The sequence below is a fragment of the Amphibalanus amphitrite genome, unplaced genomic scaffold, assembly GCF_019059575.1.
Source record: "Amphibalanus amphitrite isolate SeventyFive unplaced genomic scaffold, NRLGWU_Aamphi_draft 000037F_arrow, whole genome shotgun sequence".
In the NCBI taxonomy this organism is placed as follows: Eukaryota; Metazoa; Arthropoda; class Thecostraca; order Balanomorpha; family Balanidae; genus Amphibalanus; species Amphibalanus amphitrite.
The window spans coordinates 735,794-761,157 of record NW_024881533.1 but is presented as its reverse complement, the minus strand read 5'-3'; the positions used below and the strand labels follow the sequence as shown (position 1 = coordinate 761,157).

The 25,364-nt window shown below is 46.9% G+C and overlaps 1 protein-coding gene across 4 annotated transcripts in view; it reads left to right on the top strand.

Annotated features, from left to right (window-relative positions):
• LOC122372636 (glucose-6-phosphate exchanger SLC37A2-like) overlaps positions 1-25,364 on the top strand; it is a 70,277-nt gene that overhangs the window by 41,198 nt on the left and 3,715 nt on the right. For 3 of the 4 annotated variants that reach the window (XM_043350116.1, XM_043350103.1, XM_043350109.1), the window contains 5 exons: positions 10,719-10,808; positions 14,414-14,563; positions 14,895-14,985; positions 15,832-15,980; positions 17,129-17,309. In XM_043350116.1, the coding sequence (XP_043206051.1) occupies positions 10,719-10,808; positions 14,414-14,563; positions 14,895-14,985; positions 15,832-15,980; positions 17,129-17,309 (661 nt within the window). The remainder of the gene's footprint in view (positions 1-10,718; positions 10,809-14,413; positions 14,564-14,894; positions 14,986-15,831; positions 15,981-17,128; positions 17,310-25,364) is intronic. The other variant, XM_043350125.1, reaches the window with a different exon arrangement.

Below are 25,364 nucleotides of genomic sequence, written 5' to 3'. Positions count from 1 at the left end.
TCATTTCTCCCCTGTCTCTTTACCTATCTCTCAAATCCCTTGCTCACTCATCTTTCCTCTCCATAGGCGGCGGAACGGGTAGGGCACCGGGGCACCGTCCCCCCCTTTGATTTTGGCATTTTAACATTAGCCCTATGGGCGTTGCATGGAAAGAATGGGACCAAAAGTTGGCAGTGCCCCCCCCCCCCCTTAATTGAAGGTGTTCCGCCGCTACTGTTCCTCTCTCTAGGTATCAGTCTCCTTGCCGTCCTCCCTGAAGTCTCTGTTAGTCTTTTCCTTTTCCTTCATTAGTCTTATCCTCCTTTCTCTCACCACCCCCCTCTCTCTCTCTCTCTCCCCTCTCTCTCTCTCTTTCTCTCTCTCTCTCTCTCTTTCTCTCTCTCTCTCTCTCTCTCTCTCTCTCTCTCTCTCTCTCTCTCTCTCTCTCTCTCTCTCTCTCTCTCTCTCTCTCTACCCGTCCGTCTGTCCATCTCTTTGTCCGTCTCTCCGTCCGTCCGTCCGCCCTTCCGTCTCTCAGTCCGTCCATCCATCCGTCCGTTTCTCCATTCTCCGTCCGTCGGTCCATCCGTCTCTCCGTATGTTCGTCCGTCCGTCTATCTGTCTCCCCAGACCCCATCCGCCCGCCCGCCCGCCCAAGGCCCTAAAACGAGTCCTCAAATTAATAGGTTAGGGGCATATGCCCCCCGGACAGGAGCCTGAGGGGCATTCAGTACAAGTATGCCCCCCCCCCCATTCAGACTTACACTTCTTACGCCCGCTATAACGAGGAACTAAATAAAAATTGATTAGAAAGCCTTCCTAGTAACTAGGTACTTTTGTGCTCAGAGTCGTTTTAGTAACCTCAATTTAGTTGTCATTGCCTTTATTTTGTCTAAAAATATGTTGCTTCTTACCACAAGGCCAAGGGAGCAATGCCGCTTCAACCCTATTGACCGTATTGCGTAACGACGGCAGTCATACTGCGCAAGCCAGGAATCGGCCGCCGCCTATGCTTGGGAATAGGGACGGTTAGAATACGATTTACCTGTATGGCCGCAGCCAGCGCAGCGTAAGCGGGGGGGGGGGGGACACAAGGGGCGCGTGCCGCCTCATTAGATGCATGGTGCCCTATGGGCCCGAGAGGCCCTGCAGTGCCAATTAGTGGCCACTCAGGGTCCAAGCGTGCCTCATTTCGACTGATATAAGACCCGCAGGACTCGTGAGAGCACCTCACGGAGACACGGGCTCCTGAGTCGCCACACATCACACATCTCCATAACGGCCCCACTCCGACTTCTGATAGCCCTGTGCTGGCCTCTGAGTGCTCTTGCTGACCCATTAAGCGTCAGCTCAGCTCTAATTAGGGTCCTGACCCATACCCGCATGGAACGGCTTCACACCAGTGTCTCTGAGGGCCCATAACGGCGCCTGTGAGGGCCTCACACCGGCGCCTCTGAGAGCCCAATACCACCAATCTGAGGGACTAACACCAATGTTTCTTAAGGCCCTACATCGGCGGCGGCTCTGAGGGCCCCACACTGGCGCCTCTGAAGGTCTTACACAAGCGCATCTGACGGCTACCTACCTGCAACTCTGTGGGCCCCACACTGGTGACTCTGAGGGCTCCCAGGGAGTCCTCCCATGAGAGCCCTCAGGCGTCGCTGCAGCGACGCCTGAGAGTCCCATGCCGATCTATAAGGACTCCACAGGGCTCCTGAAGATAGGCCGGCAAGTGAGGGCCGGCTAGTGAGGGCCGGCAAGATAGGCCGGCAAGTGTGACGTCATCTTTGACCTGACCTGAAAATGACCTCAGTAAAAATTATAGACCTTATCCATTTCTCCCCTGCACCGTTTACCGCTTGTCGCTATCTTGCTTTATTCTCGAGATCTCGCTGTCGCTCCCGCTCGTAATAATGGACAGGTCATAAAAATTACCTGACCTGAGGTCAACGCAGGGCGATATCCACTTTTTTTATTTTCGCATATGAATGACAATTGATAAGGCTTTAATCGTCATCAGACAAAATTACAACTTTCAGTGGGGAAAATATCACGGTCACTCTTCGAAAAATAGGTCAAAAGGTCACGTGATCAAAATTTTCAAAAATTGAAAATGCGAGATAGCCAAAATGTTTGTTGGCTGATTGTGAGTTGAACCATATAAAGTTTTTATCGCAGAAAACCAATAGTTTCTGAGTTATAGGCCGCCAAACATAGGGCTGCAGCGCGACCTGCTGGAATTGCCCGAGGCTATATCTCGGAAACCGTTGTTCGAAGAAAAAAATTCTTGTCACAGCTGGCTTCCCCGCCCATCACAACCCCTTACACCAGTTTTCAACGAAAAATAAAATATGAGGGCAAGGGCTCCGCCACGGACTTTCGGTTGGGGGGGGGGGGGCGGTCTGCTCTTCGCCCATCGCCCTTGTGTCTCATCTAAACCTAGGGTACCCCCAAATCCAGTTTTTTCATCGGATTTAGGCCACTTGTTTTTCGTCATAGCCCCGATACGATGATTTTTTAACTAAAAAATAAAAAATAGAGAAATGGTAGGCCACCTAACCTATGCAATATTACCCAATATTAGATTGTACCTTCATCATATTGACACACCAGACAGAAAAAAAGACTTGAAAAACAAACTTCAATTTTTTAATGGTATCTGGCTCATAGTTTTGCGCTGAATCTGAATCCATTTTTAGCATTTGGCGAAGGTCGGGTCAGGTTAGGTGAGATCAACAAGTGCGTGTCGCGCCGGTTAGCCAAAGTATACATAGGTGTCAACCACCACAGACAGCTTCGTAACATGTTGCATTGGTACCAAAACAAAACTACTTCTCCATGTTCAAATGGATGCTTAATTCGACATCATCTCCAAAAAGTTTCCTTTTAACCCGCGCCGGGCCGGGGGGGTGTTTGAACACCCCCCCCCCCCCTGCGGTTTTTCGCAAATATCTCAAAAACGGCGGCGCGGAGCGCCGCCGTTTTTGGCACACCTGTTCGTGCATCTTTTCCGCACATGTTGTGAAAATTTCAGACCCAGGTCACCTTAGGTCAGGTCACCAGGTCACGCCAAGTGACCTCACCTCAGAAAAAATAAGAATGCTCGTCATAGCTACACTGATTGATCGATTGCCTTGAAACTTTCAGCGATTGATGAGAGCAACAATATCTATAAAATGTATATCTCGGAATTTTGATATCGGTGACCTAAGGTCAGGTCAATTTTGCGACCTCTCCATTATAAGTCAACGGGAGAAAATTGAAAAGCGTCTGTTTTGCACGAACGTTATTCTAGACACTCTCAAACATCGAGATGTAGGTAAAATGGACACACTGAACCGGAAAATGGCAACTGTGACCCCTCGTTATGTCCCCGAGGTCATCTCAGGTCACGAACAGAATCTAACAGTTTTTCGCTAATAACTTTTGATAGAGACGTGCTAGAGCGCTGAAAACGCGTTAGATGTGTTCGGCTCGACGTTGCGGATCGACTGATATGCAACATGACCTTTTCCGGTCAGGTCATGACCTTGACCTGAGGTCAAATTTTCAAGTTGACCTTTCAAGGTCAAATTATAGTTCATTCGACGCGTCTCGACGAGAGGAACACGATGGTGGCAAAAGTAATGTCATGACTCTTTTGAGTCAAAAGTTATTGCCGAAAAAAACGTTTTTCGTAAAAACGGCTATTTTTGGAGTTTTTGCCCCCTGGAGGCTAAACCGTTGACCTGAGGTCAAATCTGAGAACATTACTCAGAAAGGTCTGTAAAAGGGCTATCGAATGCGCTTTTCCGCGGCGCTGTAGCTCTATCGGTTCCCGAGATAGCCGTTGGCAGTTTCCAAAATGTTGAAATAGTGGACATTTGACCTTTGGTGACCTCTGGTGACTTGACCTTTGACCTGACCCAAAAAATGACCGAAGTGTTTTCGTCCTTATTTTGGACGTTCTTTCGATTGCCGCTTACCGCGTGTCGCTACGTGGCCGAGGAGCCGAGTTAGAAGGGGGGTGTTCAGACACCCCCCCCCCCGGCCCGGCGCGGAATCTCAGAGCACCGGCCCGGCGCGGGGTAACATGCCTAACTCGAAAAAGTGAGCCAAATTCATCTAACGGTAATGACCTTGACCTGATATTCACGTGACCTTGACACCTACCATAATGCATGTGTCTACCGTCATTTCACATGTTGGCTCGGTTTTATGACATAACAAGTCTAGAAACGTATGGATAATGTGCGCTAACATACACCGAATCGGTGTTTCGGCCTGACATGTCTGGAGAAATAGGCCACAGGCCCAAAAGTCATGGCCCATGGGGTTTAGGATCATGAAATTTTCCGAGGATGTGAAAATTCCCGGGAAATACTGATAGTTTCGTCACGATAAACCACTTTTTACGCGAGTTACTTGCGAAAAACTGAGGGGTGGGTCAATCCGACCCACCATAAGAACGAGGGTTAACCTCTCAATTCTCAAGCACTGGAAACAAACAGCTTCTCTCGTCCTACAGTTCTGCGATATTCTTATTTGACCGATGGAAGTTTCCTCTAAAAGAACGAACGCGTTTACCCGAAAGAATAATTTCCGTATTGAGCGTTTAATTGATTGAGTGATCCTTATCTGATATACCTACTGGTCGATTACCTATAGGACTGGATATACCTACTGGATTCATCATCGGAATGGGACGTGTGATTGCGAACAGTCGTCAGTAGACTCACGTTGATATACCTAACGCGAAAACGCCTGTCGATATGGTCTACTAAAAAAAAAAACTGAAATCTGTGGCCCCCATAACAGAAAAAGACTTAAAGCACAGCGACAATATAGTTATCGACGACAGGTTAATTAGATTCTCATCACGTTTTTTCTTCGGAGATTCTTTGCACCTATGTTCTGTATTCGGTGTCAGAAACAAGAGTCGATTTATCTACCAGCGGGAGAGCCGATTATTGGGGGGGGGGGGACAAAAGATAGTATGTCCCACCCAATATTTTGGTTGGGGGGGACATGTCCCACCCGTCCCCCCCGGTGGCGGAGCCCTTGTATGAGGGTGCAAATTTAATTTTTTATTTGTCGATTTGTCGTGGAACGCCCCACGTGTAATAGCAGCGTGTTGCTATCACCGGTGAAACAGGGCCCAGGTGGCCTACCATTTGTTTTTGTTTTTTTAGAAAAAAACTCGTATCAGGGCTATGACGAAAAATAAGTGGCCTAAATCCGATGAGAAGACAGGATTTGGGGGTACCCTAGGAGAAGGTTTGGCTCCGTGACCTGGTATGCCCCCCCGCGCTGAAACCCTGGATCCGCCAGTGCGTGAAATAATGCATTAAAAATTAAAGAACCATGCAAAGTTAGCCCTTTTACTAGTTTTACTGGCAAGGGCGATAATGTTCCCCTGAATGTCCTTATTGATCAGTACGAGAATTTCTCTAGAGTTCTCGTAGATAATTTCTCTAGTTTCTGAAGAATTTTCGGGACCCATGCTCGTTTCATACTGGATGCAAATATATGCAAGGCACACATCGTCAACGCAAAACACCTTTTTCGGGACGAGAAATAGAATATCTTTGCCTAGGGTGATCGTTGGGCTGTAAAAGCTCCTGATTTATGCTCGTCTCAGCCCAAGCTACGGAACTGCTATTCCAGTTCAAAACCCATGTTAAAATGTGAACTATTTCCTTTAACAATCGTCGAATGATTCGCGTTCAAGGGCCAAGTTGTGACTGTGACTTTGAAATGGTAACCGTATATTTTATTGGAAACTTTTAGCACACATTGTTACGGGAGCATTTATACATATTCATTGCATTACAGTTTTAACATTGGTCTAAAATTAAATGAAATTCGATGAAATTTGTCTAAAATTTGATGAAGATGGGGAAGTGCGAGCACTCGCGCTCTACTTTCAGGGTCCCAGGACTATATATGGCCCTGGTCCCAGGGCGTATCGGTTCCTACAAAAACGGTACGTCCTTCCCCATCCTCGAACTCTGCGGAGGAAGATGGAAAAAATACAGATGCGACCTGGCTTTCATGACGCTATCTTGGCTCTCATAAAAGAGAAGTTCGCCGGAACAAGTGCCAAGGACAAGCTGTGCATCATTTCGTTCGACGAAATGCAGCTGAAACCAAGGTTGGCCTCAGCGGGGTGATGACGTCATCGAGGGCTTCACTGATCATGGCTCTCTCTGCCGCGCCAATGCCTGCGCCGACCACGCCTTGGTCATGATGGTGCGGGGCGTCAGTGTCACCAAACGCTGGAAACAGCCCATCGGTTTCTTTCTGAGTTCCGGAACGACCAAGGCCGTTGTGCAGCAGCAGCTGTTAACACAGTGTGTCCAACGTGTAACAACAGCGGGATTCACTGTGCTAGCTACAACTTGTGACATGTCAAAGAACAACCAGGCGATCTACAGACTGCTCGGAGCTGCGGAAACCGGCTTGTTCACTGGGGACGGGCACGAGGTTGCTGCTCTGTATGACGTGCCTCACATCTTCAAATGCATACGAAATGCATTAATGAAATACGATATTGAAGTAGACGGTGAAGTAGCCTCTTGGAGTCATTTAGAAACACTCTACGCACTGGAATGCGCTTCTTCCCCACGGGCTGCTCCAAAACTAAGCCAGAAACACATCAGGCCAAACAGCTTTGAAAAATGAAAGTCAGCTATGCCCTACAGGTGATGAGCCGGACAGTAGCAGCAGCAATCACATTGCATGCGACCCACGGCAAGCTCCCGCGCACTGCACTCCCGACTGCTACTCTCCTGCTGCGCCTCAACGACCTGCTCGATGTGCTAAACTCTTCCGCCCGGTTCGACCCCTGCTCAAAGCGACGCGCGATATCCAGCCTCCATCCAGCAACGGCGGGAGAACAAATGCAGTTTCTTCAGGAGAGCGACGCCTGGCTGCAGCGGTGGACGATCGGTGGCGGCGCCAGCATCGACTCCATTCGAGGACTGCGACAAACGATATAAAAGGCGTGGTGAAAATCTTGGACTTGTGTCAGGCTGCTGGGTGCACGTTCCTGTGCACTCGCCGCTTAAACCAAGATCCAAGCTACTGAAAATGAAAGAGTTTATCTCTGCAAAAATATATATTAGGCACATACACGGTGCCTGTGTACCTACTTATAATGAAGAAACATTATGACAACGTTTGAAACGTTTAACACAACCCCTCCTCTAAATGCATTTATGAAACGTGAGTGGGCCAATAAAGGCAACTAGTTTTAACTGTAACAAAAAAGCACTTCTGGGCACGTAAATGGGGTAAATGTGGTAAAATGTGGTAAAATTCACCACCCCATATCGCCTCTACCGGAAACCCGTTTTAACCCCCGAAGGACATTGGCAATAGAGCAGGATCGTTCATGTTTATCAAAACAGCCGGCAACTTTCTATCGCAGCGAAAGGTTGGCTAGGACGAGAGTCATTGCTTTCACTGACTATGACAAACCTACTCGAACGGATTTTCACCTAGGAAGTTACCAAACGAATGTTGAAAAATACCTACATCAGCACCATGAAAAAAAAACCTTACCCACCATCCTCAGCAACGCCGCCTCCCGCCGGCGTCCACCGGAAAAGGGCGGCAAACGAGCGAAGTTTAAATTGTCAGAAGTCAGAAGTGATTCCAGACAGCAACACCTGATTAGAATAAAATGCACCTTCTCATATTGCCCCGGTACCCCGTTATGCCCCACCTTCCCCTATTAGTTATAGGTCTGGCAACTATACTTTCATCCTCGTAAAGGAAGTAACCACAGCGAATCCGCACGACTAAATCATCAGGTCGCCAAAAACTCGGCAGTTACAGGAAATCTCGATCTTGTCCATTCCATGTCGTAGACTATATGTATATTCCGTGATTTTAATTGCGCCCATGGCTATTGCGCCAGGTGGGCGCAAATAGAATAATGGTGTGGCTATTGTATCACCTATAAATGTATCATTAACTGATTGCAATAAAGAAGGAGTTTAATGCCAGGCAGGGGAGCAGCCCGCTGTCGTCAGTCCGCAAATTATTTATCTCGTCAAACTTATAATGCAGCTGCCATTTAGGCTACGAACTTGTGGTGTAATTGACAAAATACGGCATTTTCAACATGGACTAGGGCGTGAGAGGTGACAGCTATGATAAAAAAGTAAAAACTGATGTCAAAAAGTTGTCGAAACGATAGAAATTATTAATTTTGAGAGAAACGATTGAAAATTTAACCGTATAGGCGCATAGGCTAACATATATCTAGACAGTTACATCAAACGTTTTCGTTGCACTTTTACAAGCATACGGACACATGTAAAGTTATTTACCTGGGCCAAAAACATCGCGATTTATGCATACATTTATTATTTATCCAGCCTGACTAACATAATAAATGTTTAAATAAGCCGAAATGACATTAGACTGCCGGGGTGTATGCATTCCGTCTCATTCGCTTAGCCATTTTAAAGTATAGGGCGCAGTTGGATTCTAATTGCGCCATCCCCCTGGCGCAATTTACAGCAGTTGTTGGTAAATGCGCCCTTTTGCATGTTTCTGAAAAAGCGGCTATCAAAGGCAAACGAAACATTCTTAATTGATCGGGAGGGTCTTAAATCGTAGCTAATGAGTTCCTCTTTGAAGTGGTTACCAGTGCATGCTTATATCTCCAGCGGTTTTCTTACAATTAGCGTTTTTCCTTAAGGTGGCGCAATTCACCCTCCTTCCTACATTACATTGCAATTAAAGCAAAATTAAAGTTTCACAGCATGACATCACCACTGTTCTAATGTCTAGTTCTAAAAGCACGTATGGAATTTATCGGGAACAATTCACATGTTAAAATAAGGCGACGTTCGATTTTCTCAAGTTCAGTTTTTGGCCGTTTCGCTGGCTAAAACGCGTGCTTAGTCGAAGAACGTACTTGGAGCCAAACCGGTTTTGAAAAAAAAAATGAACTGTAGCACTTAATACGCAACGGCTTTTGTTGTACAACGAACTATTAAGTGCCTTCAACCCAAGAAATTGGCTTTTGAAACCTGTGTTAAAATATGGCAAAATAACTTTAAGCGTGGGGTAATTTGAACATAGTGTGAGGATTTCAATAAAGACAGGTATAACTCCGAAAAAACAACGTTCCTAGTTTTTTTTCTGCCAATATGTTCGACACAAGGCAGTAGCAGCTATGTGATGCCAGTTTTAGAAAATTTGTGTCTAATTTCCGTCCAATGTCCGGCATTTTCGTTGAATTTCAGTCAAAAAAAAAATTAAGTCAGCCATGTGTCCAAATATGTCCGAAAATTACGTATTGATCAGCATCCAAAGCTGTCATTTAAATTGTTTATGTTGTAGTTTTACCAGCTGAAAAGTGTTCATTACATTGAGAGCTTAACTAAGCTTCCCATTCGCCAATCAATGCTTGCACGATTACTTCATAAAAATGCTGAAGTGTAGTAAGCCATCGTCCAATGTTGTCCAGTCTGCTACCTTTGTCCAACCAATTCCGAATTGGACATTGGACAAAATCAGAACTCCTTATGTCCAGGTTCCGATTGGCACCACTATAACAGATGAAGTAAGGTTGGGAGAGTTTTTATTGAACGGAAATGATAGACGTTCTGTTAACTGAATAGAGGCGACTTCTGTCAACTGACCGGTGTGCAGCATGCAGATATTGATACTCTGCAAGTGTTATGCTTGTTGTTTTGTTGATTTTGCAAATGAAGGTATGTTTAGAATTGTTCTGCCAATTTGTTTATGCATCAAACAACATCGGTGCTGGCGAGATTATCGTTTTTATGGCACGAAAAGGCAGTATGTTCAAATTACCCCACGGTGGGGCAATTTGAACATACAGTGACTTGGTGGAGAAGTGAGGCTATGCTATCCAAGGTACACTCGGCTCGTCCAAAAATGAGATTTGCATGGTGAAAGGAAGTGACATTTGCGCTACTGAAACAGTTTTTCTTCATCCAGGGTTGAGCTGGAATTTGGTAGGACGGAAAAGACGTAAAAATATGTTCAAATTACCCCACCCTACCCCATCGACTGCTTTTTACCGCGTCTTTCTAGCCCTCTTAGTTTTTGAGTTAGAGGTGGGTGGTAACATATGCCCCCCCCCCCCCCCACTAGGGCGAAGTTGGCTGAGACCGCCACTGGGGCGCGGGTTAACTACGGGTTTGAAATAAACTAGGTAACATTGATTTGCTAGGCTTCTAATATTTTGGCATTGATGTGATCATGGTCCGTGGCCGAAAATTCAACTAAAACAAAACTATATGAATGTAAACAGTATAATTTTGGTAAGGAGGACATTCAAAAACAATCGACTTAAATGCCTTACATTCAGCAGGCACTTAACGAATTAAAAAGTATGGTATGCTGGTCCTATCCTTGTGTCGGTTTTATGTTTAATCTCTGTGATCGTTGGGTGTTATGTCGTATATTCCGTGTTCGCATCCGGTAACGGGCCACGTCCGGTTGTCCGTTTGGAAGTCTATAATGTGTCCCGTCCGGTTGTCCGTTTGGAAGTCTATAATGTATCCCGTCCGGTTGTCCGTTTGGAAGTCTATAATGTGTCCCGTCTGGGTGTCCATCGCATGTGCCGTTTGCTGGAGGTCTCATGTCCTTTGTGTCCATGTGTTCTGTTCTCGTATCCCGTTTGGGTGTCGGTCTGTGTGTGCGCCCTGGAGTCCCGGCGTGCTCTGCCGCGGGGCAGGGCTGGTCCCCCGCTTACGGTGTGGCTGTCGCAGGGCGGTGTGTACGGCAGCGTCACCGGTCGCCGGCGCTCGGCCGCCCGCGCCGCCGCCTCCGCCGACGAGCTGGCCGGCCTCATCAGCGAGGTGAGTGTCCCGCGTGGATGCGCGGCCGTCAGGTCAGTGTTCAGCGCGCGAGCGTGGCCGTCAGGCCGAGCCCCAACGCCAACCCACTTGTCAGCCTTTTTCAGAGTATTATGTGACCGTGCCGACTGGACGTGGCGTTGACGTAACACTCGGGTACTAAGTCCGATACGGTAGTTGTCCTGATGTTTTCAGCGTATTCATCGGTTTTAATTTGATTATTTTGTTTACGAAGGTTAGGTGGAGGTGATGAAGCCCAAATTCTCCACTTTGAACTCTGGCCGGATGATCGGATGATATTTTTTTTATGCGGACGCGTGTGATTTGTCCCAGATGTCATGCTCATTCCGCGTTTCCGCGTGTTTGACCCCATGTGTTTAGTATATTTAGTACGATGTCCAGCATCTTAGCGGAAATGCTTCCGGTCGTTTGAATTTAGTACCTACTTTTACATGCTTTCGATTTTTTTTTACAACGCCTGCGCATCTTTCGGCACCAGGCAGCAGTGTGGCCTATAACTGTGTGCAGGTTGGCTTGTAGTTAAAACGTTTTTTCCTCTCACATTCATAGATGTGTTCAACTAAGGTGGTTTTCAGTTTTCTCTATCACCCGTGAACTTGACCTGGATAGTTCACAGGACGGTCTTTTTAGGTCAAGTGAGCGCTGTTCAAGGTACTCTCTCGGGTCCAGCTGCGATTTCTCCCTGCTCGTTCTTGCTAATCACTCGCTGCTGTTCGTATCGTGGGGCTCGTCTCCTTGTCAGTCGCGAGCACCGGCTGCCGATATTGATATGCCCATGACAGCTCTGCGCAGTCGCCGCTGTCGAAATCCGCCCCCGTCACCAGCTCACTCAATGGCTGATGATGGCACTCCGGGCAGGGTCCGCTCCAAACTCACACTACCGGCGTGTGCCGGCGGTAACCGGGCCGCTCTCCATTGATAGAATATCGCCGTCGAAACGTGCGCCGCATCGTCACTGTCGCCGCGGCGTCCGCTATCTGTGCCGTCACAGCGCGAGCGGTGCTAATGGGCTCTCAGCCGGGCCTATTGCTGCCCCCGGCACTGCGGCCGTCATTGTCACACTCTATCGGGGCCCTATTGAGCGCGGGCGCCGGTACCCCCACCTGCGTCCCCTCCCCGCCTGTCGATGGCCGGATGATATACTCCCTGACCTGTTGCCGACCGACCCCCCCCCCCCCGTACCACGTGAAGAGTATCGTGCTGCTTCCGTGTGAGAACAGCGCGGCCGGCCCTCCCGGGCCGTGGCGGCGGTCCCCTTTGAGCCGGCCACAGGCGCTGGGCGCTCGGTCGGGCCGCCCGCCCTCCCTCCCACGGCGACGCGCTATCTCTGTATCTAACTACCTACACGCACCGGTCGCTGGGGCCATGGTGTTCGAGCGCCTCCGCCCCCGCTACTACCGCGCTGTCAGGCGCTGAACTTCAAACGGGACCACCGGGTGGCAGATAACTGTCTTCGAATAAGTCTCCTTTTGTCGGGAGAGTATCGCAGTGCACAGCCGGAAGGCGCTGAGAGCCAGTTTTATCCGCCTCTGCACTCGAGTTTGCTCCGGTCGGCAGTGGCCTGCGGTCTGGAGCAGCCGTAGGCTCACTGGGCATTGAAGTCGCTGAGCCGGTGGACGCTATGGCCGACTATGTCCTGCAGCATACTACTTTTGCTGTGCAGATTTGATATTTTCTCGTTCTGGTGATGGAAATGCTCTCCTTGTTATGATAATGAGATGTTCTCCTGGATATTATAAAAATTGTTCAATGTCAATTAAGGTAGAGTGGGGCAAAGCGCCCAGGGCGGGTCAAACGCCCACCCCTCTTTTTAATGAAGTGCTCGACTTTTCGAAGAATTCTCGATAGCCATTTTCAAGAACGAGCAGGAATCTACTTTTGCCCCCTTTTTCGGTTCTACAAGTAGGTTGTTCTGGACGTAAGATAAAGATTAGTTTATTTCAGACAATTTTTAGAAATTACATGTTTTCATACTACTAAAACTTTGTCTGATAGAGATTAAAGTAGGCAATGAAATTTAGCTACGCAGAACCTGCGGATTTAAGCTATGTTTTGAGCATTTACTGGTTTGCAACACAATCGTCACACGCTTAATTTTGGTGGACTTCGTTTTGAATGTGCTATTGGGGTAATACGCCCACTTTGGTGTGGGGCAAAACGCCCATCATGGGCGTTTTACCCCTAATGGAAGTTATACAGTACGGGTATTTGCGAACATTTTTGGCTGAAAGTCAGGATTCTCAGCTCAGAAAGTCAGGATTCTCACGCTCAGGATTCTTATGAAATATGCAATATACGGGTTAGTATCGCCTGGAACAACTTATTCGCACGAACTAATCTCCGCTCTCCAAGGCGGTGACAGCCCGTTGACTGATTGAGGAGTGGGGTGGTAACAACAGTGTTCAAGATGTGTTTAGTGGTGTAATCTATCGATTTAAAGTCAAACGAAATGAGAATGGATAAATACTGCATTCTTTTGTCAGAGTACCGAGCGTGTAATGAAACGTTCAGGACTGGGCGTTATGCCCCACTAATATGGGCGTTATGCCCCATGGGTGGGGCAAAACGCCCGCTTTGTAGTCCTCTCAATTCGGATGGAATATCTCAAAAACCATGCATGCCACTTGTTTCTGATGTGTTATTCGAAGAATGCCAAGGTAATTAGCTACCAGATCAGCTACCTAGTTGTCTTTCAAATTTGTAAGATAAAGAGATACTGGGGCTGGAAAGTTAGGGTGGGCGCTTTGCCCCACCCTACCCTAATGGCTTAAATTGATAACGTTAAGTTTTCTAGGGCAGACAATTTAACAAAGGCTTCCCACTAGCTCGTTCGCCTACGCCAGCAATGTGGTGTCGGTATGAATGAATACAATCCTTTTTCTCCTCGCACTATCTTGATCACTTGCCTAGGTGACCTGTGTGCCACTTTTTTCCGAGCACTCCATCATATCGCTCTATACGACCTCATATGAATTGTGAACTGTTTCGTTTCCGTTATCTGTGAAGTCGGTACGTTTTTGTCAAAAGATGTTATGATGAAATATGGAGGCGAATGATTGGTTGTACTGTTATCGATTTAACACGCAGCCATTCAATAAAAAACAATGCCTTCCTAGGTGGACCTGGATCAAAATACGCAATGCTTATCTTGATCGCATATGGTGCTGTTGTTATCAACTGGATTAACGGCGCTTTTTTCTACTTTGTAACATTTCATGACTCTTTGTAATAAGCTCACGAACAACTCGAATCGTCGCTTATCAGATGGTGAATGGTTGCGTACCTTTGGACTTCGTAAAAAAGGGCGCAGCAACTGCAGCATATCATGTTTTTACAGCCACAAGCCTCCCTCCCTAACCGCCCCCATCCCCGCCCCCCACTCTACCCTCCCCGCCCCCCAGCTGTACCCCCCCCCCCAGCTGTACCCTCCCGGGCTGACCGGTTCGGCTGATCCCCCCAGCTGTACCCTCCCGGGCTGACCGGTTCGGCTGATCGCCCCAGCTGTACCCTCCCGGGCTGACCGGTTCGGCTGATCGCCCCAGCTGTGACCTCCCGGGCTGACCGGTTCGGCTGATCGCCCCCGGCAGGGTCCGTCCTCAGACGAGAGCAGTGCTGAAGGGAGCTCCTCGCAGGCCGACCTGACCGACAGCAAGCCGCCCGTGCCGCTCGAGTCGCCGGTCTCAGAGGGCGGCGACGACGAGGGCGCCGTCAGCTTCTTCGCCGCCATCCGGATACCGGTATGGGACGGTAGGGGCCGCGGGTGTGTGGTATGGGATGGTGGGGGCCGCGGGTGTACAGTATGGGATGGTGGGACGCGGGTGGGCTAGAGTGGGACGCGGTTGGGACGGACTTGGAATGATAGGCCGGAAGGGAGCACGACAATATGCTTTACAAATCCCAGAATTCGAGTTTGTTTGGCTTTTGATGCAGGTTTACGTGCATTTTAGAGCGCCAGCATAGTAGGTTAGTGCATGCAAGGACCATGCGACGCAGCATTATATGTTTTTGTCTTTTTTATCTTATCTTAGTCCCCTCAGTGCCGGTCCCTGACCCGTGTCGTCTCGGCAGGGTGTGCTGCCGTTCTCGGTGTGCCTGTTCTTCGCCAAGCTGGTCAGCTACACGTTCCTGTACTGGCTGCCGCGCTACCTCCACTCGGCCGGTGAGACACAAGCGGCCTGACTGTCCCACAACGGGTGTCGCGACATAGAGCCCGAACTCGGGGCTCCGAGCTTAATCTGAACGGAAGGCGATGTTACAATGGGGCTTGTTGGGCTCAGTAGGGTAGTGAACTGAAATAATTCGTTATTTATATCATTGGTGCTCCATATACGATAGTATGTTCCATACGAGGACTGTGTGCGTCTGACGGTCGTTGCCTTATTTTGTCACAGCCGGCTACAGTCCCAGCCAGTCTGTACTATGTGTCTGACTGTCACTGTCTGTCTGTACCACAGCCGGGTACAGTCCCAGCCAGTCTGTACTATGTGTCTGACTGTCACTGTCTGTCTGTACCACAGCCGGGTACAGTCCCAGCCAGTCTTTACCGTATGTCTGACAGTCTGTCTGTACCACAGCCGGGTACAGTCCCAGCCAGTCTGTACTGTATGTCTGACAGCCGCTGTCTGTCTGTACCACAGCCGGGTACAGTCCCAGCCAGTCTGTACCGTGTATGTCTGACAGCCGCTGTCTGTCTATACCACAGCTGGCTACAGTCCCAGCCAGTCTGTACTGTTTGTCTGACAGCCGCTGTCTGTACCACAGCCGGCTACAGTCCCAGCCAGTCTGTACTGTATGTCTGACAGCCGCTACCTATGTGTCTTTACCACAGCCGGCTACAGTCCCAGCCAGTCTGTACTGTATGTCTGACAGCCGCTATGTGTCTGTACCACAGCCGGGTACAGTCCCAGCCAGTCTGTACCGTATGTCTGACAGTCTGTCTGTACCACAGCCGGGTACAGTCCCAGCCAGTCTGTACCGTATGTCTGACAGTCTGTCTGTACCACAGCCGGGTACAGTCCCAGCCAGTCCGCCAACCTTTCGACGCTGTTTGACATGGGCGGCATCATCGGAGGCATCCTGGCCGGCCTGGCCAACGACTGGACGGGCACGCCCGGCATCGTCTGCGTCATCCTGCTCATCATCGCCATACCCATGGTGAGTCGGCAGGGCCAGCAGTAATGTCCCGCTCTGGTGTGTCGGGTGGCCGGGCAGCAGTAATGTCCCGCTGTGGTGAGTCGCCGGGCAGCGCCAGTAGTATCGTCCCGATGGGGAGTCGGCAGGGCGGCAGTAATGTCCCGCGCTGGTGAGTCGGCCGGGTCAGTAGTAATGTCCCGCGCTGGTGAGTCGGCCGGGTCTGTAGTAATATCCGGCTCTGGTGAGTCGGCCGGGTCTGTAGTAATGTCCGGCTCTGGTGAGTCGGCCGGGTCAGTAGTAATGTCCCGCGCTGGTGTGTCGGCCGGGTCTGTAGTAATGTCCGGCTCTGGTGAGTCAGGAGGGCCGGCAGTGCCATCCCCATATGAGTCAGGAGGGCAGCAGTGCCAGCCCCCTGGTGTGTTATGGAGCACAGCCGCGGGTGAAGGTGGGTCAGTGCCATCCCTGCGCTGGTAGGTGAGCCTGGGCACTGGGCAAACAGTCAGCCAGGCAATGCTGTCATCGATCCCGATATGCTTGAGCTTCTTTTTGCCGATTCGCTGCAAAAGCGCCTCCGTGCGTGAGTTTTGAAAGTCATTTAACCACACAATAATTTGTAACGTAGCATATTGTTATGACTCGACATGACTTTGTACCTTATGCACGCATCATTCCATTTCATAACACTCCTGCGCTTTTGCTCTGGCGTGGTGCATTTGCCGGCACAGATACAGGTGTTCGTTCGACCCCGCATAAGTGTTTGTACGTACGGTCCGTACGTTGTATATCACCACCCTGAGATTGCCGCGCGCGGTAGTTTGTAGGTCACCCTGACACGTTGCGTTATCGGCTCGCAGATGTTTGTGTGTTATCCTGGCGCTGTGTATTTGCCCCGCTCGCAGATGTTTGAGGCTCACCCTGACACGGTGTATTTGCCCCGCTCTCAGATGTTTGAGGCTCACCCTGACACGGTGTATTTGCCCCGCTCTCAGATGTTTGAGGCTCACCCTGACACGGTGTATTTGCCCCGCTCTCAGATGTTTGTGGCTCACCCTGACACGGTGTATTTGCCCCGCTCGCAGATGTTTGTGGCTCACCCTGACACGGTGTATTTGCCCCGCTCGCAGATGTTTGTGGCTCACCCTGACACGGTGTATTTGCCCCGCTCTCAGATGTTTGTGTACCAGGCGGTGGCCACGGTGAGCCACCAGCTGAACATGCTGCTGCTGGTGCTGGTCGGCCTGCTGGTGAACGGGCCGTACGCGCTCATCACCACCGCCGTTTCGGCCGACCTGGGCACCTCGCTACGTGGAAACGCTAAGGCGCTGGCCACGGTGACGGCCATCATTGACGGTGGGTGACGGGACGGATCGCGGTAGGGCGGGACGGGTGGGCAGCTGCCCCCAGCGACCGGGCGAGGAGCTGGGTGGGTAGCTGGGTGGGCAGCTGCTCCCAGAGACCGGGCGGGGAGCGACTGGGCAGCTGCCCCCAGCGACTGGGCGGGGACGGGTGGGCAGCTGCCCCCAGCGACTGGGCGGGGACGGGTGGGCAGCTGCTCCACCAACCCAGCGGGGCGTGGCAGCCAACCACGAGTCACAGGCGACTCGTATCGACGTCTGCACAGGTGTCCCGTGACGGTCGGGGCTCTGGGGCACGGCTGACATTTGTCACGGTTACGGTGCAGCGCGCCGCCACTTGACTGACCCATCCTTGACGAGAACAATAGACCGTAGTCGGAACGACGCAACACAACCGAGTGAGGGTGTCGAAATGGGCCACTTGTCCGCCCATTTGGCGTACTGTGTCCTCAGTAATCAGCACCCTGAAGTCTTCTCCGAAGCGCTATTGCCACATCTCGTCATCGATGTTATCTGAACAGCCTGCGCCAGAAACTCAGTCATGATTTATCAAACAAAGGGAATATTTAGGCAACAACTGACGATATACGTGGCCTTATGATGAATAAGTCATCATTTCGAATTTCGGTATTAATTTAACGATTAGCTGTAGAGAATACCAGTGAAGCTGGATGGCAGACAGTAGTTTCAAGTTTGTGTTGACGGTGCTTGAAGGGCTGCTTCGAATGAAGGCTTTAGATACTTCTTGTTCGCCGCAAATCTGCAAGTGCTCGGTACACAAACTCCTAGATAATTAATCAGAAACCCTCAATGATCAAAGCCTCGTATGCTGTCTGGTAGAAATTGGAAGAGTGCGAGTAGGCTCGCAATATTTGCTTGGCTTGGGCTGTAAATAATTGTCGATACATGATTTCATTGATTCTAAGAATTATCGATGAATATACATGTGAAATATATATTTTCGTTTTTGTATTTAATTATCATTACAAAGGATAGCACCGCAATATTATAAACTCAGGGATAAATTAACCCTCGCCGGACCTATTGGTTTTCTACATGCGCGCCCCCCCCCCCCGCCTTTTCGCCCCTGGTGGAGCTAGCGCGTCGCGGAAAAAACGAGCATGTGTGCCGTTACGAGACACAGAGCTTGATACCCGATTTTTAAGGTCCTAGGTCAACTGCTCGCTCCTGCCACTCATCTCATACTCTTATCGACAACATCTTCTGCAATGATTTGACAAGGGTGGCACACTCGGGCATTATCCTAAGTGATCTGTCCGATCACTTTCCTAGCTATGCATCTCTAAATGTTCACATAAACACTGCTAAGGAGCAAATAAAATCGACAAATGAGCAACAGATATTTGATTATAGGAAGATTGATGAATTCAAATCCTATATATCAAATGAACTTAGAAATATTTATCAAGAAACTTGTACGGATACCATGGCAAACAAAATAATTGAAACATACAACAATGGCATAACAGCCTTCTCTTACACAAAAAGATTCACCAGGAAAGACCATCCGAGGATGCCATGGATCTCTCCAGCTATTCTCACCTCTATTACCCAAAAAAACAAGTTGTTTAAAAATAAGCTAAAAAAATCCACATAATAATACAACTCAGTACAATCAATATCGGAACATTCTCACGCGCGTCATTAGGTCTGCCAAAAGATTGTATTACATTAATGAGTTCAATAAAAACTCTGGCAACTCCAAAGAAACATGGAAAACTATACAATCTTTGATAAACACTGGCAACAAAACTGATGACATTCCTTGTGAAGTTTCAGATGGCAATGACAAAACAGTAACTGATGATCAAAATATTGCAGAAACCTTCAACAAATTCTTTTCCGAGATAGGTGAAACTTTAAGGAAAAGGATACCACCTTCACCATTTGACCCACTGAGCGAAGTACCATTCGTGCATGAAGAAATGGATTTGACTCTTACAAATGAACAAGAACTTATCGATATAGTTAATAAACTGAAAAATGTCGGTGCTGGTATCGACAACATTAACTCTAAATTGTTTAAAGCATCATACAAGGCCATACTAAATCCTTTACTTTACTTCTTGAACACCTGTTTAAGCAAAGCTGAATTTCCATCACCCCTAAAAGTGGCAATCATCAAACCAATATTTAAGGATGGCGATAAAAAGCAAGTGGGTAATTATAGACCAATTAGCATTTTACCCTTTATTTCAAAAATTCTTGAAAAACTAATATACCGAAGGCTCATTGAGCATCTTAACCGAAGCAACATTATTCACTGTAATCAATTTGGTTTTCAAAAAGGAAAGTCAACTTATATGCCGATTCTTCTTTTACAAGATATAATTACTAAAGCCTTTGAAGAGGGCAACTTTGCGCTCGGCTTATTTCTAGATGTAAGAAAAGCTTTTGATACGGTGCACATTGATTTGCTACTACAAAAACTACAAAGGTATGGTACCTATAAGACACAAATCACAACAAATATTATCTTCATACTTGCAAGAAAGGAAGCAATGTGTGAAAATAAGAAAAGCATACTCATCTGTCAAAAATGTTAGTATGGGAGTTCCACAGGGATCGATCTTGGGTCCTCTGTTATTTATATTATATATAAATGATTTACCAAACATCAGTCCTGACGTAACTTGCCTCTCCTATGCAGATGACACTGCAATCATATTTAAAGATAAATGCATACATAGCCTACAAAGAACTGTAAATGAAGTTACTGAAAAAGTCAGTAACTGGTTTCATGCAAACTTCCTTTCTCTAAACAGCACAAAAACTTTCACACAGCATTATGCAACTCAGTCTTCAGGGTTAAAAGTAAACGTAGTACTTGATTCAACTGAAATTAAAGAGAAAGAGTTTATCAAATATTTAGGAGTCTTCATCGATAAGTCATTGAAGTTCACAAAACATATAGACTATACATCAAATATCGTTAGCAGGAACATCGGAATAATGGCAAGAGTACGCTTCTATATTGATAAGAGAACGACCCTCCTTTTGTATAATGCCCTAATTCTTCCATATCTTAACTATTGCTGTATCGTATGGGGAAATAATTACCATGCTTAGTTAGAAAAACTCATCATATTACAAAAGAGAGCTGTCAGACTAATTGAACGAGTTTACCCACCTCAGAGCTCTGTGCCTATTTTCAAAAAATATAACTTATTAAGGATAACTGATATAGCGAGATCTCATATGCTTCTTGTTATGCACAAATTCATTAAAGAACAACTTCCAGAAACAATTAACAACCTGTTTGATTTGAGTCCCGAAAACCATGCCGGCACGAGGCGTACCACTCACTTCAACCAGCCCTTCTCTAATCGCAACTACAGACTATTTACTATCAGATTTCTAGGTCCTAGATTGTGGAATAGCATTGTTGCACCTCTTTTCACAACTATTAATCATATTCCATCTTCAAAACAAATAATAAAGAAGGTGATACGCACACACTTTGTTGATTCATACAACACTTAAGATAAATATGAACAATTAATGAACAATTAAAACAATAATAAGAATAATCAACCTCATAGCGACAAACATACCTACCTATATATTCTGTATAGCTATACTGTTCGTATATCGTTAGGGGTTTGTATAAATATGTGCTATTTATACAAACCCTATATATACAGCGTGGAAATGGTGTAAATATGTGCTATTTCCACGTTGTACTGTGCGTTGGAAATGGTACATATTACCCACTTTGGTTTGTGGGATGCATATGTGTCGTATGTGTATGTAGGGGAAGCCGGGGGAAGCCCGGGCGCGGGGGAAGCCCGGCCACCCCGTTTCCGGCTAAATTATTCACAATAAAATGCTCAACTGTTTGTCCTTTCAGCGTGCCAGCTAAGGTAACGCCAGCAAAAAAGTTAAGGCTAACAAAAATTGCATATTGTTAAAGTTATAGAGCAAAAATGATATTTTAAGGGTTTTTAGCTAAAAAGTGAGATATGTTGCACTGTTAATGTTATACCATACAGTACTAATATTTATACGAATGTTATGTAAGGACCGTTTAAGTGTTTGTTGTAGTGAGAGGTGACGAGGCAGGCTGGCTTAAGTATGACATTTTTTCGAACATCGCTGTTCTAAAATAAAAATTAGCACATTGGGGTAACCCCGGGCGAGTGGCCAAGCTTACCCCCAACCGAGAGCAATGCCACTAAACCACTGTTTTCCATGAGATAATAGGTACTGAGCAGGTTTGGTTTACTTCTAGATCAAAGATAAATTTCGAAAATAAACATGTTATCATAGACAAAGCCAGTCATGTCACTTAAGGTCAACTAGGGTCAAACTACGTTTTTGCAGATAACGCGACAGACAATGAAGCTGGAGCTTCAAAAATGGTGTCGTTGTGTTCTTCTTCATCAGCCGAGTCGAATGATATGCAATATGATGCATTAAGGTAAAAAGAAAAATAAATTTTAAGGAATTTTGAAATACACATTTTTTGTCAATTTTGCATCACGATTTTCATCGACCTGTACTGTATATGTGGTAGACGCTAGCTAAAATACCAGTAGTTACATAAGCTCTATGATGTCCAGAGCTAATCAGTACCTTAATATTTCACTTTCCGTTAATATTTGGAAGACACATAATGGTTTCATCAACCCATTGTAAAGCGCTGGGGAGGTGGCCGGCGTTACCCCTATGCCGGGCTTACCCCAGAAAAATCAACACTTTTTTAAAACTCGATTTTCTCAACCTTATACTTATTCCACGAAACCGAATTTTTGGGAAGACACGGCCAATGAACTTAGCTAGCTAACAGGATATCAAAATTTTATACAGCACGTATGGTATGTAATAAAAATGAAAAAGAGCTTACTATGCCGGGCTTCCCCCGGCTTCCCCTATGTGTGTATGTTTCGCATACACAATGCATATGCATATATGTACGCATGTGCATGTCGTACATGTACACAACATAACGATTCGTGTATACCTATTTTAAATACCAACTACAATACATCCTTGTGTGCCGCCCTTCTCAATCATTGTCTATTTCAATTTGCATATTTACCTTATGGTATCTACATGCATTACCTACCTTGACATTTATGCAACTTATTGTACCAATTCTCATAATGCTCTAGTCCGTGCTGTTTCCTGAGGTTCTGTCCGGCGACAAGCCTAGCTTAGCCGGACGGAGCCAAGGGTTTCGGCAATAAAAACGACCTTGCAAGAACATGACCAGGCATGCTTTTCCCCACCTGAGTATGAATGCGTATTGCGTTAGTTACTAACACTGGTATAAATGATAGTTGCTTGTGTTGGTATAGTGGGCAGTCATTTTGCTTCACTCGGCAATGACTACTTTCATCCTTTTTGGCGTACTTACTAACATTTTTTAGTAGTATTGCATGCGTTATATTTTATTTATATTTTCCACTTCTTAGCAGGGAGTGCCGCGACTTGATCAATTTATTATGTTACCTGGTGTTAAAGTAAGGTCTCTGTGCGTCGCCGGGACTGTGGGAGGGGGCACTCCTGGTTACCTGATCATGGGTAACGGACTATCTTAGAAAAAAAAACTGGTGACCTCTGAAGTCAGGTCAAGTGCCCCATGGTACGGTTCAGTTTTTGGTGAATAATTTCGCAAAAAACGGCCGCAGAGCCACGATTTTGGCAGCATCGTGTTCGCCTCGCTCAGGCGCGTCGAATGACATACTTTTTGTTTGGGTGAGGTCAACTTAGGTTGTAGACCTCGGGTCACGGTCAGGTCAGCGACCCCAGGTCACGAATTTGCTCGATGGAGGTCATGTCGCATATCATTCGATTCGGCAGGTCTTCCTGAGTCCATTGGTGGCTTTCCCGACTCGCTAGCTCAATTTGATCGTGAGTTATTGACGAAAAAATTAATATGACCTTAATGACGTCATAAATCACGTCACGCAAGGTCAACATTGCAAGAGTAACGAACCAAATCTTGCAAGGAGTGCATGAAATCACGATTCTGTGTGCTTGAGCTTATTGGAGATCGTTCCCGGCGCCAGAATAGCAGTTTCCATTTTCCCCATTGACTTAGGGGAGAGCGGGGAGAGTTGTATCATGTCCAAGTTGTATCAGGACGAATTGTGCCAAACTTATCCAATAGATGGCGTTCGTGACACGACCAGCCGACGAGGCTTTCCGGGCGCCATCTTTCCCTGTTCTGTCGTGTGGCTGGGTGGACGCGTCTCGAGGTGAGAGCCGATTTTATGTTTTTTTTTTAATGTCATTCTAAAAAAAAATAAGTTGCAAGAAAATGTGTGTTTTGGGCCTTTAGATGTGCACGAATTTGAAAGATCTCCGTAGCGGTGGTGAGGGTAGGTTCTAAGGCTGCGTGAGTGAAAATGGATTTCTCCAGCTGTCCGCTGTTTTTGAGCACGAGGATGTTTTTTCCAAGATGGCGGCGAGGTACATGTTGTATCAGAGCCGGGTGGGGTATGTTGTAACATGTATGTATGTATGTATGTATGTATGGGTATGTTGCTTTTGATCGCGAAAGCTAAGCCCTGGCTCGCGTTTGTAGGTAGCTAGTCAATACTCGTTCCATTTCGGCACAATGTGTTGGCTTCTTTGCTCTTAACGGGCCACTTTTGCGTCTAGTCTGTTGATGTTTCGTTCGGATTGCATTGACCTAAGTTTGGTCTAATAAAAGTGAAGCCTTTGAGCATATACATTGTATTAACCCTATTTAATGTTGTTGTAATGTTCAAAACCAGTAGCAAGCACACTCCCTGAAACGTGAAATAGTGATACAAATTACCCCACCATGTGATACAACTCACCCAAGCCATGGGGTAAGTTGTATCAAAAACATTGTTCTATTCGGCAGACCGTAGAAGAAAAACTGGTAGAGGTAGCGGAAAAGTTACTTTGCACAAAAAAGCAGAAGAATCAAGGAAGGGGATGGTATGGAAATAATGAGTTTATCGCGGATAGTTACGAGGTTACGGGTCTCGGAGTAAAAACTGATACAACCCACCCCACTCTCCCCTATATTGTTTCCACGATTCCACGATAGATCGACCAAAAAACTTAAAATTTACACCCGCATGTTTCATTTTTTGCTTAAAATTGGTCTAATGGGTTGTGATGGGCGGGGAACCCAGCTGTGGCAAGGATTTTTTCTTCGAACAACGGTTTTCGAGATATAGCCTCGGGCAGTTCCTGGAGGTCACGCTGCAACCCTATGTTTGGCGGCTTATAACTCAGAAACTATTGGTTTTCTATGGTAAAAACTTGATATGGTTCAACTCGCAATCAACCAACAAACGTTTTGGCTATCTCGGATTTTCGATTTTTGAAAATTTTGATCACGTGACATCTTGACCTTTTTTTGCGGAGTGACCTTGATATTTTCCCAACTGAAAGTCGCAATTTTGTCTGATGACGATTAAAGCCTTATCAATCGTCATTCATATGCGACAATAAAAAGTGGCTTTCGGCCTGCGTTGACCTCAGGTCAGGTCATTTTTTATGACCTTCCCATTATTACGAACGGGAGCGACAGCGAGATCTCGAGAACAAAGCAAGATAGCGACAAGCGGTAAACGGCACAGGGTACATATGGATAAGGTCTACAATTTTTACTCAGGTCATTTTCAGGTCAGGTCAAAGATGACGTCACAGGGGTAAAAAGAAAGTGTAAATGGCGGCACTACATATATATGAAGTTTTTCTCGAATAACTTTCTAAGTATCCCAGCTAGGAACAAACTAATAGCACCATCGTAATCCTCTCGTCGATCCGCATCGAAACATGTGTATGTTGACCTCGGAAGGTCAAGGTCAAAAGTTTACCTTAGGTCACGTAACCTTAAGGTCATCATATATATCATTCGATGGGCCTTGACGAGCTGAACACAATGAGCCTATCCGCGCGGCTGTATCTCAAACATGTAAGGAGTTATTAGCAAAAAAAAACATTTGGTGACCTTTAATGACGTCACATGACCCAAGAGCATCGTCACAGTTGACCAAGAGCAAAAAAGGTCTCAAGGTAGTCAAAGTTAGTCGCATATGGA